General features: G+C 40.9%; 1 protein-coding gene across 1 annotated transcript in view; it reads left to right on the forward strand.

Moving 5' to 3' along the window:
- The window catches only part of PIP5K1B (phosphatidylinositol-4-phosphate 5-kinase type 1 beta), a 176,827-nt gene that overhangs the window by 38,249 nt on the left and 123,697 nt on the right, over positions 1-14,881 (forward strand). Inside the window, exon 2 of the mRNA XM_003782928.2 lies at positions 4,767-4,897. Within this exon, the coding sequence (XP_003782976.1) occupies positions 4,767-4,897 (131 nt within the window). The remainder of the gene's footprint in view (positions 1-4,766; positions 4,898-14,881) is intronic.

Consider the following 14,881-nt stretch of genomic DNA (forward strand, 5'->3'; position numbering starts at 1 on the left):
AGCCATCATTGTTGTTTGGCGGGCCCGGGCTGGATTCGAACCCACCACCTTAGGTGTATGTGGCTGGCGCCTTAGCCACTTGAGCCACAGGCACCGAACCGACCCATATGTTTTCAAGCAATCAAAGGTCTCCCCTTGGCACTAGAAGGGGCAATGGTCCCGTCTCAGAGCATATGCACAGCCAAGCAGAGAAACTCAGAGGAGCTCGTGTGTGTACCCACAAAGCTGCCAACCCCACAGTCTCCCTGGCCTATTGGTGGGGTCCTGGTATGAGGAAGGGGGCTCTGGCAGCTCAGAGTTGCAGGAAAAGAACTGTAGGTTCTAGAAGTGCGGTCATCAGTGCTTCACACGGAAGGTTCTTTGTCATCATCCTAACTACTGATCTGCGAATCAGAGATTCCAGGTAGCATCTCTGCATGGTTTTTTCCCCCATAGCTTTAAAGCACATCTGATTCACTGTTGAGCCAGACCTGACATCCAAGGGGGGAATATCCGGTGCTGAGGCCTTTCCTGTTAATGGCTTAATAAACCATATGCCGTAGTGAAGACGTATAATCAGACATTTGTATGAAGCAGACAAGAAGCACTTTTTTTCCTATTTTATTTTTTAATTGGCAAATAAAAATTACATATATTGTGTATAACATGATGTTTTGAAATATGTATACATCGTGCAGTGGCTCAGTCAAGCCAGTTAACTTGAGGTACGTGTGCATTACATCATGCAGTTATTTTTTGTAACAAGAACACTTAAGATCTGCTCTCTTAGTAGTTTTTAAAATACAATACATTGTTATTGACTAGAATAATTATGTTGTACAGTAGACCTTTTGAATTTACTCCTCCTATCTAACTGAAATATTGTAACCTTTGACAGCTCCCCAACCCCCAAGTAGCCCCTAGTAACCAGCTTTCTACTCTCTAGGTCTGTGACTTCAGCTTTCTTAGGTCCCATATATAAAATGTATTATATTATGCCCCAAAACATCAGTTAAAGCATCAGTTAAAAACGGTTAAAGTGTTTAATTTTTACACAAAAGTGGGGAGAAGGAAACTTCAAGGTATCAGCAAAATATTATTAACCCCATGTTACCAGTAGTGACATTACGATGGTGTTTATACTGGTGTACCAAGAAGTTTGCAAATTTTTCTTCTACTTCCCTGTGGTTGGGTATCATGAAAAGCAAATAAAATACTTTATCCCATTTAGCCATTCAACAGGAATGGTTCTCTTAGGGCAGTGGTTCTCAACCTCCCTTATGCCACGGCCCTTTAATATAGTTCCTGTGGGTCGCGACCCACAGGTTGAGAACCGCTGTCTTAAGAGCTGCTTTCTTTGCTGAGGTCAAACATCCAGACTTCAAAAAAAAGAACTTCCACCTTTGACTGTAGGTTTTGATTTGAACAAAACCCAGGAGGAAGTAGCCAGGGCTCAGCGGTCAGATTCCACCACACACTAACCCCACACTCACAGTGTGAGCAGGGCAAGTTACTTCACCTTGCTGAGCCTTAAGTCCCCGCCTGTCAAGGGGAATAATTGTCACTCAACTTCCCAGTCCTTGAGAGGGTTAAGCTAGAGAGTCTGATGTTAGAAGCAGCAGACTGTGCTTGCTCATAGCTGAGACTCTGAGCCCGCCTTCCTAGGCGTGAGTCCCAGCTTTACCTCTTCCCTGGTTGTGTGACCTTGTGGAAGTTGCTAAACCTTCTTGAGTCCATGAAACAGGGATAATAATAGGGCCCAAATTGTAGAGTCATCACGAGGATGAAACAGTTCATATAACCAGAAAGCACTTAGAACAGTGCCCGCCGTTCAGTAAACATGTGCTGTGATTATGTGCTATGATTATGATAGATTGTGATTATAATTGTTGTTATCTATATGTCAAGTGCTCTGGCACCAATTAGTTGTTCAGAAAAGATTAATAACTACTTTTCTTATTTCTCCCATCAGAGCCCTTGAATTTTAAGTAATCTGAAAGGGGAGTAATATTATTATAAGTCTGTTTTTTGGTTTAATGAAACAGATGTCAGCAGGTTCCTTTCCAAAATCTCATTTCCTTCAGGGACTAAAATCTTATTCTTATACAAGAAATATGTTCCTAGGTGCCCCTTAGAGTAAGAGCAAATTATAGGGCCTCACCCCAGACCTTCTGGATCAGAAATTCTGAGCATACAACCCATCATCTGCTTTAGGAAGTGTCCCCAGTGATTCCCATGTTCCCTACAGTTTGAGAGCACCAAGTATAGACCAGTCAGAACTTTGTCTTCTCCTGCCAGGGCAGGCACCACACGGCATTGGGTCCTCTATTCGTTTGACAGATTATTCCAGCCCAAGAAGTGTTAACATGACAGTTACCATGGTGCTTCCCTGAATTAACCGGAAATATAGGCAGCGGTGGGAAGCAGAGTCAGGGAGGACTAAGCATTTTGAAAGCATGTGTGTCTGCAGGTAGGCTGGGCTCAGAATGTTTTGTGCCATATCACTCTGAGTGATGGACAGGAGAAGAGATGCCTTTTGAATTTTTATGCAAGGTTAAAATGAGGAAAATCCATTTCAGTCTGTAGAAGTCAGAGCTACTGGTACAAAAGGTCACTGACGCCAATTGGTGGCATTGCAGAGCTCAGGGAAGAAATACTAAAATAGCAAACTTTTTTTAAAGTACTAGACGCACTGTGGGCTTAAGTCTCAATCTTTTGCTGTCTTTCTACCCTGGGATCTTAAATAAACAGTATGTGAAAAAGGAAAAACACCAAGACATTTTCTTACCACCTGACATTTCGGGAATATAGATTGTCGTCCTCACACTAAGGATGACATAATATTTACACTGGAATAAGCAAAGCAATTAAATGATGTCATTATTGGGAAAATAAAATTACTAGTTGTATGTGGAGGTGACTGATCAGTATTGATCAGGCATGGCATTTCAGGTCAGGTCAACAAGGTTTTGTTCAAGACCAGCCCTGTTCTAGATGTGGTCTTTTTGAGGTTCAGGTTTAGGTGACTGAAGATTACAGTGCTGTGGGAGAGAGAGCCAGTCTTGAAGGTGAGGGAGAGAGTTTGTAAGATACTAGTCTAGTTCTGTAGGTGCTGCCTGTGTTGACAGAGGCAGCATTCACATAATTGAGAAGATCTGATCTTCGTATGCATAGAAACGGTATTAGTGTTGGTTTCCTGGGTAATTAAGATCTGAGGGTCAAGGACCAAACTTTTAGGGACACTACAATGACACCAAATAGAATATGAGAAGTCAGTAAAGAAATAACAGGAGAGACCATCAGAAGAGCTGGAGGTGGTCCCAGGACCATGTTCTATCGTAGATATCAAGAGGAGAGATTTTTCAAGAAAAAGAGAGAGGTGTTGTTGGGTGTTAAAAAGTGTGAAGAAATTAAAAAAAGAATAAAGCATGTGGGAAGGGTGGGGCCGTGTCTTGGATTTGCAAAATGGAAATATTAATTCAAAAAGAAATTATTTTCTATAAAATGGATGGTCTTTATTACATATGTTCGTGTCAGGGTTTTTTAGCCTCAGTAATGACATTTTGGACTGCGTAGTTCTTTGTGGTGGGGGTTGCCCTGTGTAATGTAGGATGTGGGCAGCACTCACTGCCTCTCTGCTCACTAGATGTCACCCGCCCCACCCCCACTTGTGATTACCAAAAATGTCTTCAGACATTGCCACATGTTCCTGGTTAAGAAACACTAACTTAAGTATTTATTTAGCTCCACTGTGTACATGGTACTACATTAGGTCCTGCAGGGCATAAAACGTATAACCCACTTTCTCCATTAAGAAGAAAACATTCTAAGTTTCCTAAATTGAGTTATTCTGTTATTTCTCTTATTAGGTTGGTTAAACTATGTGTCTGTATACACATACATATACACACATACTGTATGGCAGTTATCCTCCAAGTTAACATTACATCGGCTTAACTGTGGAATGATATTAGAAAAAGAATAAACTGGAAATATAGTAGAACCTCTGTAAGTTGATCACCCATGGGGCTGTAACAAACCAGTCAGCATACAGAGGTGGTCAACATGAGAAGCTTCCATTGAGTATATGTGGTGAATATCCCGTCCACTTAAGGAGGTGGTCAATGGGAGGAAGTGGTCCCCTGTGAAGGTTCTACTGTCTTGGTCTCCCATGCTGTATGTTTTAGCACAGATCAATGTTGGAAATTTTGATTATGGTTTCAAATCATTTTTTGCCTCTTATTTCTTATGAAGAGAAAATACTCTTACTAACCCATAGGTACACGTTTATAGTTATGGACATTCAGAGTTTTTTAAGTATCTGTGCCATTTAGTTTTGGGCAGAAATTATAATGCTATAGATTGAAAGTGTTCTACCAAGTTTCTAAATTTTTATTTTATTTTATTTTATTTTATTTATTTATTTTGTAGCTTTTGGCTGGGGCTGGGTTTGAACCCTCCACCTCTGGAATATGGGGCCAGCGCCCTACTCCTTTGAGCCACAGTTTCTAAGTTTTTAATAAAAGAAAGATGGGCATGTTGGACTTTAACTTAGCCTTAGCTACCTACAAATGCTGGAAAGACTATCACAACAAATAATTTCCTGAAAAGAAGGAATGTTAGTATTTGGAATAGATTCTCCATCAGAAGAAACAACCTGTCACCTTCTCAAACGTCAGTTCCCTCATTGTTTAGGAACAAGAAAGAAAATCCAGCCTCCCTCTATTGTTTTTGTTGCTTGCAGCATCATACAAGGCCCTAACGTTGAGACCCTGTTTCCTTTGCAGACTGCATCATCTGCTATTAAAGGTGCTATCCAGCTGGGAATAGGCTACACCGTGGGTAATCTCACTTCCAAGCCGGAACGAGATGTTCTCATGCAAGACTTTTATGTGGTGGAAAGTGTGTTCCTCCCCAGGTAAGAACATTTCTGTGACAACCTCCTATTGAAGGACTTTCCCACCATGCCTGTGTTTACATGTATTAATTTACATGTTGGTCATCTGGTGAGCTCACAGCAGTTCAGATGCTTGGCACTTTCCTGCCTGATGCATTAAGAGCCCATGGGCAGTATATGGAGATGAAAAGTGGTCATCATCTATGGGCCTGCTGTAAATAGTTATGACGAATGCTTAAAAGACCAGGTGGAGAAGGCTTTTGAGATTCAGTGGGAAAGAATTCAGTAACCTCGGAGTAATGTCTGCCATTGGTATAGACAAGAAGGCTTCCACGAAGCAGACTCCTACCAGGTTTTTGCTATGCTTAATGTAAGAAAATAGGCTTGGAGGAACCACAACTGGCCCTGGCATGTGAATCCAGTCTTCCAGCGCCTCTCTCTTCTTCCTTTGTGGTGACTTTAACTTTCCTCTTGAAAATGTGTGAGAATTCTGCTGTTTTGACACCATATTTGCAAAAACACCAACATTACCCATACATGTTGCCTTGAGCTTTTATCATTTGTGTTTGTGGTTACACAATAATTTTGGGGTTTTTTGAGACAGTCTCACTCTGTTGTCTCAGGTTAGAGCGCTGTGGCATCAGCTTCGCTCATAGCAACCTCAAATTCCTGGGTTTAAGCAATCTTCCTGTCTCATGCTCACAATCTTCCACTCACGCAAGTAGCTGGGACTACAAGCACCTACCACAACGCTTGGCCAGTTTTTCTATTTTTAATAGATGCAGGGTCTTGCTCTTTCTCAGGCTGGTCTCAAACTCCTGACCTCAAGTGAACCTCCCCGCTCGGCCTCCCAGAGTGCTGGTATTACAGGTATGAGCCACTGCACCAGGCTGGTTGCACAACAGTGTAAAGGCACCTAAGCCTCCAGACCTATACACTTAAAAATGGTCAAGACGGCAAGTTCTATGTTGCAGTCTGTTTTACCACAACAAAATAAATAAATAAATTTAAAAGTCTATAACTACCTTCATTTAGGAAGAGAAGAAGTAATCATTACTAAATTGAAAATGTTACCACAACTGACAGGATTTTTCAAAGAAAATGGTCTAGAAAATAAAAATAAAGATATTAAATCTGGGGACTTGGGGATAATTGTTTTATCTTTGGGGCTATGAAAATTGACTTTTCAGAGACATTTACATTTCAAATAAATACTTCTCTTCAAAATTTTGTTATTTATTCCGGGGTTTGGGTGAGAGTGGCTAAGGTGACTCCTACACTAGTATTCTTATTATCTTATTTGAAAAAAATTCTTCAGAAGAAGGCTATTCACACATTTATCTCTGTGTCCAGCTATCAACTGCCTAAACATAAAACCTTTAGGTGAATGTGCAGTCACTTTCCACGTAGTCACCCAGCAGCCCAGACATTTTAAAAAATCAGCTATGAACCCAGACAGCCTAGTTTTGGTTTAAATGAGCTTAACTTAAGAATAAAGTTGGTCTACTGGAACTGTAGAAGTTTCCTGCTCCAGGATCCACTGGCAACCAGGAGAACTAGAGTCCCTGCTCATGACCCTTCTTTCTGTAGCTGGAAATTTTCTGTGTTTGACTTTAATAGTCTGTTTATCATCCCCCCCCACCCCAAAATGTGTATTAACTACATTCTTTTTTCCCTCGAAAGCCAGGATATCATGAGTTTATCCTAATGTTTTGGTAGAAATTTTTAGGCTTGGCTTGGCACCCATAGCACAGTGGTTATGGCACCAGCTACATATACCAAGGTTGGCGGGTTCAAACCCAGCCCAGGCCAGCTAAACAACAAAGACAACTGCAACAAAAAATAGCAGGCATTTTGGCGGGTGCCTGTAGTCCCAGCTACTTGGGAGGCTGAGGCAAGAGAATCGCTTGAGCCTAAGAGTTTGAGGTGGCTGTGAGCTATGACACCACATCACTCTACCAAGGGAACAAAGTGAGATTCTGTCTCAAAAAAAAAAAAAATTCTTTTTTTTTTTTTTTTTTAGGCTCATGACTCTTGTTCATGTGTCTGCAGGTGTTCAAGCTCTCAGGCTTTTCTAGAGCTGCTATCCTGACATTTTAACCGTGTTTGGGGGGTAGGGGCTACAGATAACAAGAGGAGTGGAGGACTTATGTGGAAGGATGGTGACATGGGTTCAGGGGACAGTAAAAAGGTGGATGATTAAAAACACAATCAACATAGCTGGCTATTGCTGGGACTTGGGGAACCCATGGCCTAAGCATAAGGTCCCCAGGCCCACCTGGAGCTTATTAGAGATGGAGATTCTCAGGCTCTATCGCTCTGCAGATGGGACTCAGCAATCTGGGTGGTTTTTTTTTTTCTTTTTCTTTTTTGTGACAGTCTCCAGCTGTCACCCTGGGTAGAGTACCATGGTGTCACAGCTCACAGCAACCTCAAACTCTGAGGTTTAAGTGATTCTTTTGCCTCAGCCTCCCAGTAACTAGGACTAGAGCCCGGCTGTTTTTTTGTCGTTGTTGCAGTTGTCCTTGTTCTTTAGCTAGCCTGGGCCAGGTTCAAACCCTCCAGCCTCGGGGTATGTGGCTGGCACCCTACCCACTGAGCTACGGGTACTGCCAGCAATCTGTTTTAACAAGCCCTCCAGGTACTCCTAAGCACATAAAAGTTTAAGAACCACTGGCCCAACACATTACTTCCCATTTTAGATTGATAATCATTCAGTAGATAGCAAATTTTATTCTTGGAGTTAGTACGTATACAAGGCTCTTATAACTAATAAAGCTAATACATTATTTTAAATGAGTGTTTTATATAGCAAAATTTCTCTAATAGCAATTAAATTATATATGACACTGTATGAGATGCTTTACAAGAAGTACATAAACGAGGTCCTAATCCACTAGGTACTTAGAGCACTTCTGAGTACACCTCTTTTGTTCATGGACGATAGGCCTACTACATCATTATGATTAAGGAAAATAATGATTTTTTTTACCTTCTCCTCAGGAGTAGAAGCCAAAGTGTAAACACTTTAGCAGCTTTGGCCTTCACTTTGTCATCTAAAGTGGTCAGCAGCCTACATGCCACTGGTGGAGGAGCTAGCCGGCTGGCCTGCCCTTATTTAGAGGCCATCCACGGATTCATTTAAAATATACCATTTTAGAGTATTTGCAGCTTGTAAGTGTCAATACGATATCAGAGGTTTGTTTCAGGCCAAGAAATGTCTTTAGCAAATACTATATTTTTTGTTTAAGTAACATACTCTCCAGAGGTATTTGCATGAAAACAAAAGAAACTCATACTGATCTCACATCAGTTTCCTCATCTGGATTCCGTTTCTTCTTGGGTTTGGCAAAGGGCTTGGGCTCAGTGTTTCTCAACAGAGGTGCTATTGACTCTTGTGGATGAGACAACTCTTTGTGCAAGATCCCAGATTTCACAAGAGGGGTCCCCCCAAGGCCCTGCCAGTAAGATCTCTTAATTACTATAGCAACCAAAAGCCCCTAAATTTAGTATCTCAGTTGTAGCCATGTTTTCACAGGTGTATACATATGCGAAAATTTAACAAATTGTACAGTTTATTGTAGATCAATTATAACTAAATAAATCTGTCAAATAATGATTCCCCGCCCCATATTTCTAGGCCCACTGGGGGGTGAGGGTAGGGGAAGGTGAGCAGGATGGGCCCTGGCTGTGAGCACCTGAAACATTCAGAGTTCTCTGGTGGCTCAAAAATCCAATGAATCTGCCAGGGTCATAGAACTAATTACTGGAAGCACTTGAATGTTCTCATTTACTGCTTACTGCTCGGAAGCGCCCGAATCTGTTTCCCTTAGCAACCAAATATATTGTGTTATTTATTTATTTCAAAGTTTTCGGGTTATTTTTAGATAGCATGTACATATTTGTTCTATGGATTATTTCAGTTTGTAGATCGCATTTAAGGGTTGAAAGAGGATATAAAAATCACTCTTAACTATCTGGTTTCATAATCTTCCATAATCACAAAGTAGATGAGTAAGAGAACCATGACCATATCTTAATGTATTTTGACCACAAATTCTGTGCTGTGATCAAAAGCTCAAGAATGTTGATAAGGTTTCCTGTATTGATAAGCTAAAGAAAGGAGAGGATAGTCGATAATGTTTGTACCATGTGAATGTAATTCACAAAGGGAGACAAAGATTTTTAAGTATCAGCTAAGAACCAAGCTTAGTTTTATGACTGTAGTATATTATTTATATGATACATAATATTAGCTTACTCTTAGTATCCTTCATTTACCAAAAACACTTATTGGGCATATGAAATAATTAAGGCCCTAAGTCACTAAACCCAAGGCCAAATAGCCAATAAATGCACTCAAGAGTGGCTGGCCCTAAAACTTCATTTTTCTTTGCACTGTGGTGATAAAGCAAAGATGGTATTTCTGCTTTATTGAATCAGGAAAAATATCCAGCTTTTGTCTTAGAGTTATGGACCTAGATCAGCCTCTTTGGTCTTCCGAGAGCCAATTGTAGTCTCTTCTCCTCTCCAGGAGAGACTAATGCTACCTTTTAAACTACTTTTAAATAGTTTAAAATGGCAAGAAAATTTGAAATATTTTTCCATATTCTAGAATGATTATCTAACTGAAAAAAAAATTTTTTTAAGCCTATACACTTTAATCTCCTCACTTATAAAATAGGAGTTTAGCTTGACATGAGGATCATTACAGAAAATAGACTGTCCTTGGGCTTGATTGATGCACTCTTCAAGGTCTATTTGGATAGCCAAGAAATACCCTCACAGGAAGAGAGAATTCCACAGAACTATTGCAAGGGTAAAACATTATCTTAAATGACAAGCAAACATACATGAAGTTCATAGAAGTTGGCAGTCCCCAACCTTTTTGGCACCAGGGTCTAGTTTTATGAAAGACAAGTTTTCCATGGACCAGAGGCTGGGGTTAAAGTTTTGATATAAGTCTGCAAGCAATAACTTAATGTGGTCTCTGTGCAGTCAAACCTCTCTGCTAATAATAATCTGTATTTGCAGCCGCTCCCCAGCACTAGTATCATGCTGCCTCAATTCCACCTTAGATCAGTCATTAGATCCTCAGAAGGAGCAGCACCTAGATCCCATCCCTTGCACAGGCAGTTTACAATAGGGTTCACACTCCTGTGAGAATTTAATCTCACCTCTGATCTGAGAGGAGGCGGAGCTCGGGCTGTGGTGCAAGAGATGGGGAGCGGCTGTAAATACAGATGAAGGTTCACTTGCTCACCTGCCACTTACCTCTGCTGTATGGCCTGGTTCCTAACAGGCATGGACCAGTGATGGTTTTCAGCCCAAAGAGTTGGAGACTGCAGATATAAACATTGCAAATATCATTGCTCAATATTACAGGTTTGACTGGCTGCACGTCAAGGCATGCTGAGATAAACCCGCATACGACTGCCCAAGGGACAAATCTGGCTCACTGCTCTTAACGTCTAATTGGAACACAGAGTGTCTATTCATTTGTGAATTGTTTGTGGCTGCTTTTCCATAATAGCATCAGAGTTGAGCAATTGCCGCACAGAATATGGCCCCATATTTACTATCTGGCCTTTTATCCAAAAAGATTGCCAACCCCTGATCTATCCTGACATTCTGTACCAAGTTTTATGTACATGCAGCTAAACTGCCGGCCTTCTCAGGATGGCACAGGAGACGTGGCTGCTTTTGGGCAAAATGATAACATGATACCCCTTCAAGTCAAAACAATTTCAATATTTATTCAACAGATATTTGGTGGGAATAGAGAGAAACTAATTTCCTATTAATAAAGGCTATCTACCTCTACCTTTAGTTCAAAGTAAAAGATTAATTACATGCACTGCATTTACATTATTATAACACTTTATTTGAAGTTGCCTTCCAGATGCAATTTTCCGGTATAATAATTTCTTAGGAAGTTTAACCTTTAGATAATCAGTCATGTCACATGTTCTCAGTATATGATATCCCAGAATGCTTTACTGTATTGAGTTTTGGAATTTAAGCAGTATTCAGATGCTGAGTTTGAAAGATTGGCTGTCAGCTGATTGGCCTGAAAAGATAGTGTAGCCCCCAGGTATTCAGTGCAGCTCACATGTACCCATCACAGAAGTGCTCAGCACAGGGAGCTTGGCACCAGCAAAGAATATGTCTCTGGTTTGGTTTGATTTTTCCATTCAAGAGCGCTACCTCATTTGGCAAGAGAGAGCATCAATTTTATTTCATGAGCTACAGAAAGAGTTGAGTGTAGACTAAGCCATCTCCACCTTGCTTGAATTGGCAGAGGCAGTTAGTAACACCTCAAGCTGCTTCTTAGACCCTTACTTACAAAGGTCCAACTTGAAGAGTAGGTGTTACCAGTAGTTTGTTACTGCACTATAGCATCACCTGTCCAACTGTATTGCTACTTGAATTTTTCTGTCTGATGTCTGTACATCACAGGGGATATTGTCCTGCTCACTGAGCAAAAGAGCGGGAATTTAGCATTCTTAAGTGACACCCCTTGCTAGCATCCAAGAGTTGTGGACCTATGAGTTTTGTCCAAAGTCCTTAAGCCTACTACTGATGGTTATAATTTGAAACAAAGGAAGCTTACTGAATAGAAAATGCTGCCCTGCAAAGGACAAATCTCCGGGTCTCAGCTCCAGAACTGGATCCCCTGAATGTCTTCTAAATTAGATGTTAAATTAGTTTTACACCATTGCTCATCACCAAATCTTTCAGTCCAATGCCAACAAAAATAGTACTTGGTTATAAAGTTCTAAAACCCCATAAACAAAGCTGTGATGGTCATAGTACATACAGATGAGAACGCCACCTATGTGATCAAAGCTTCCATAAGTGAAATTCTACCCACCTGACCCTGAGGTGCAAGGGCCTCAAGGAAAAATAATTGGCATATTTGAGCAGGGAGCACCCTGCAACCTGTAACTGAATCCTGGAAAGGAAGACTGACAGAGGAAGGTCAGGTCTAAGTTAAGATACACTATCTGCTTGTGACTTTTCCACTATTTTGGTTAGAGGCTAATCTCCCAATCTTATTTGTTCCTGACCAGTTTGGACCATTACTGTCCCTCCCTGGTCTTTGATTTTATCTGCTAAATGGGGAATTCCAGAGGGTGGCTCAAGCTTAAACACTGTGTAATTTGAAACATAAATGTCCATTAATGTATGTATTTTCAGACTAAGGCAGGAGTTCAAAAATGAGTACCTCTACTCAGAAGAGGTAAATGTCAAAATGCCAGAGCTGGCCCATGATCAAACTTGAATGGCTCCTTGGTGAAATAAAGGGGGAAAGAACAAGACAGAGCAAGAACTGTCCTTTATTTGAAATTCCTTCCTCCTTTTGGGGGATGAAAATACCCTTTTATGACATGATAGGAAACATAGTGTGTTTGTTTAGGTTCTTGCCCAAATAAAGCTAGAAAATTCACTGTTGGCTTCCAGATTTTTACTGTTGAAATTTTGCTGGCCCGTGGGATCCAGACATCTAAAACTACTGCCCAAAACCCCATAGGTAAAATTTTCTAAGCCTCAATTTACGCCAAGACAAAAAAAATGAGGGTTTTTTTTTCCCCCACTCACACTACATAAATGCATGGAAGAAACATAAGGTAAACCTTAAACTGTGAAGAAGTCTGCTCCTCTTCAGACTTCATTTTTGCTAAATCTAGATTCTGGGCACAGTTACATGGCAGGTAATTCCAGGCTCTGGGCAAGGAAAACGTGCAGGAAACTTTAGCACCTGGCAGCTCTGCCACGGGTAAAAGTTGCTAAGCACTTGGTATCTGTGCCCAGGAGACTCTGTGGGCTCACACCCACACCCACGCACAGTAGGGCTGCCAGCCTGAAGCCTCGGAAAACCCAGGTTGGTGTCTGCTGGCTGATCCTTGCTGGACTTGCTGTTTGATCTTGCTCCTGTGCGTGGTAGGCCCTGACAAATATCAGGGCCCAGCAATCTCATTCATTTGCATTTCCTTCCCTAGAGCTTCATTCAAGTCAAGCTGGTATTTTGTATTCTTAAGAGCAGCTTAAATATGCAGAGGTAAACAGACTGTGCCAAGGTGCTGGACCTGGAGAGCTCTGGGGGCGGGGCATACATTTATGGCTTTTATCCTCTAATTTTTAAAAATTATTGAATTTTATGAATGATAATACATAATAGGGTTTGTCCTGTTTTAAAAAGGAATACTGTGAAAAGTATTCCTTTTGTTCCTATGCTTTTCGTTAACCAGTGTCCAGCTGCAATGATCGTTGTTCCTAGTGGCTTGTTTTTCCTTCAAGGACTTTTTAATGCATATGCTTATCAAAAGAATTTTTTTCTTTTTTTTATACAAGTGGTGGCATGCCATATGCAGCATTTTGCATCATCCTTCACTTAATTTACCTTAGGGATCTTGCCATGCCAGTACATAATAGGCATCCTCATTACTCTTTTTTAATGCAGTATAATATTCCATTATATAGCTAAATCCTAATTAATTTGACCAGTCCTCTTGCAAGGGGTGTCTAGGCTATCATAGTGAGTAACCATGTACACATAGTTGGTTTGTACGTGGACAAGTTGATCTGTAGGGTAACATGAAGGCATGCATTTGGTGGATCAAAGAATTAGGTACGTTTGTAATTTAGATAGACGTTATGAAAATGTCCCCCATAAAAAAAGCATCAAATTACATTCCCACTAATCATTTCAAGGTGCCGATTCCCCTGGAGCTATATCAGAGTTTTAGATTTTCACCAACTTTATGGTCTCTCAGTGACATTTATTTTATTATGAACAAGGTTGTGCATCTTTTTGTTTATATGTCAGTCATATATCTCCATTTCTGTTAAGTTCCTGATCATATCCTTGGCTGTTCTTTAAAATTAATTTCTTGCTCTTTTATGCAGTATACTAAAGCTTTTTATACTGGGAGAAAAGCCTTTTGTCATATGATGTGCAAATATTTTTCCATTTTGACATTTTATTTTTCTACTTTTTTTTTTAACTCCATGGTCAACTCATTCTTCATGGGAAGTGTTTACTCTGGGCTCATGCCCATCATCATACAACCTCAATCATCCAAACGTACTGAGGGAGTTGTACATGCTGGGCACACCCCTCCTCACTTTCTATTCACTTAGCCACTTTACTTGAAGAGGCTCAATAAAGGGTCTAGTGAAACTCAACATAAGTAGCAGACCTGGAGTGAACCCAGTTCTCCCTGGGCTATAAAACCCATTTTATTAACTAGCACACAGGGTATCCAGTGCAGCTTAGGAGAGTATAACCTAGTCTTAATATTAATTAAAGGACAGCTGAATTCATAAGACAAAACCTACCTAGGGAAAAAAGCAAACAAAAAATAGTGATGTATTATGAACCTAATTTATAGGAGCCACTATTTGTGAATGCTCTTCTTCATTCATACAATAAGAGTCAAGACTATATAACATCAGCCAGGTGCTGTGGCTTCTGCCTATAATCCTAACATTTTGGAAGCTGAGGCAGGAGGATTGCTTGAGCCCAGGAGTTTGAGACCAGCCTAGTCAACAAGCAAGGACCCATCTCTACAAAAAAACTTAAAAATTAGTCTCAGCTCCATGGGAGGCTGAAGTTGGAGGATCACTTGAGCCCAGAGGTTTGAGACTAAACACCCCTACACCCCAGCCTGGGCAATAGATTGAGGTCTTATCTTGAAAAGAAATTGTGTAGCATCAGCAATCAATTAATGATGCCATGAAGAAATTGCCATTCTGTCTCGGCCTTAGCGCCATCTTTCTAGAAACCTCCGCGCCATGAGAGCAAAGTGGAGGAAGAAGCGAATGTGCAGGCTGAAGCGCAAAAGGAGAAAGATGAGGCAGAGGTCCAAATAAACCGGCTGGTTGTGCACTCGTGAAGGCCACAAGAGAAGGAACATGGGATGCCAGAGGCTAAGGAGGCTAGTACAAGCTGCTGGACTGCATGCTACTGTCTGGAATTTGCTCTCAGTGGATATAAGACCT

The sequence above is a fragment of the Otolemur garnettii genome, unplaced genomic scaffold (genome assembly GCF_000181295.1).
Source record: "Otolemur garnettii isolate 467f Iridium unplaced genomic scaffold, OtoGar3 scaffold00006, whole genome shotgun sequence".
NCBI lineage: Eukaryota > Metazoa > Chordata > Mammalia > Primates > Galagidae > Otolemur > Otolemur garnettii.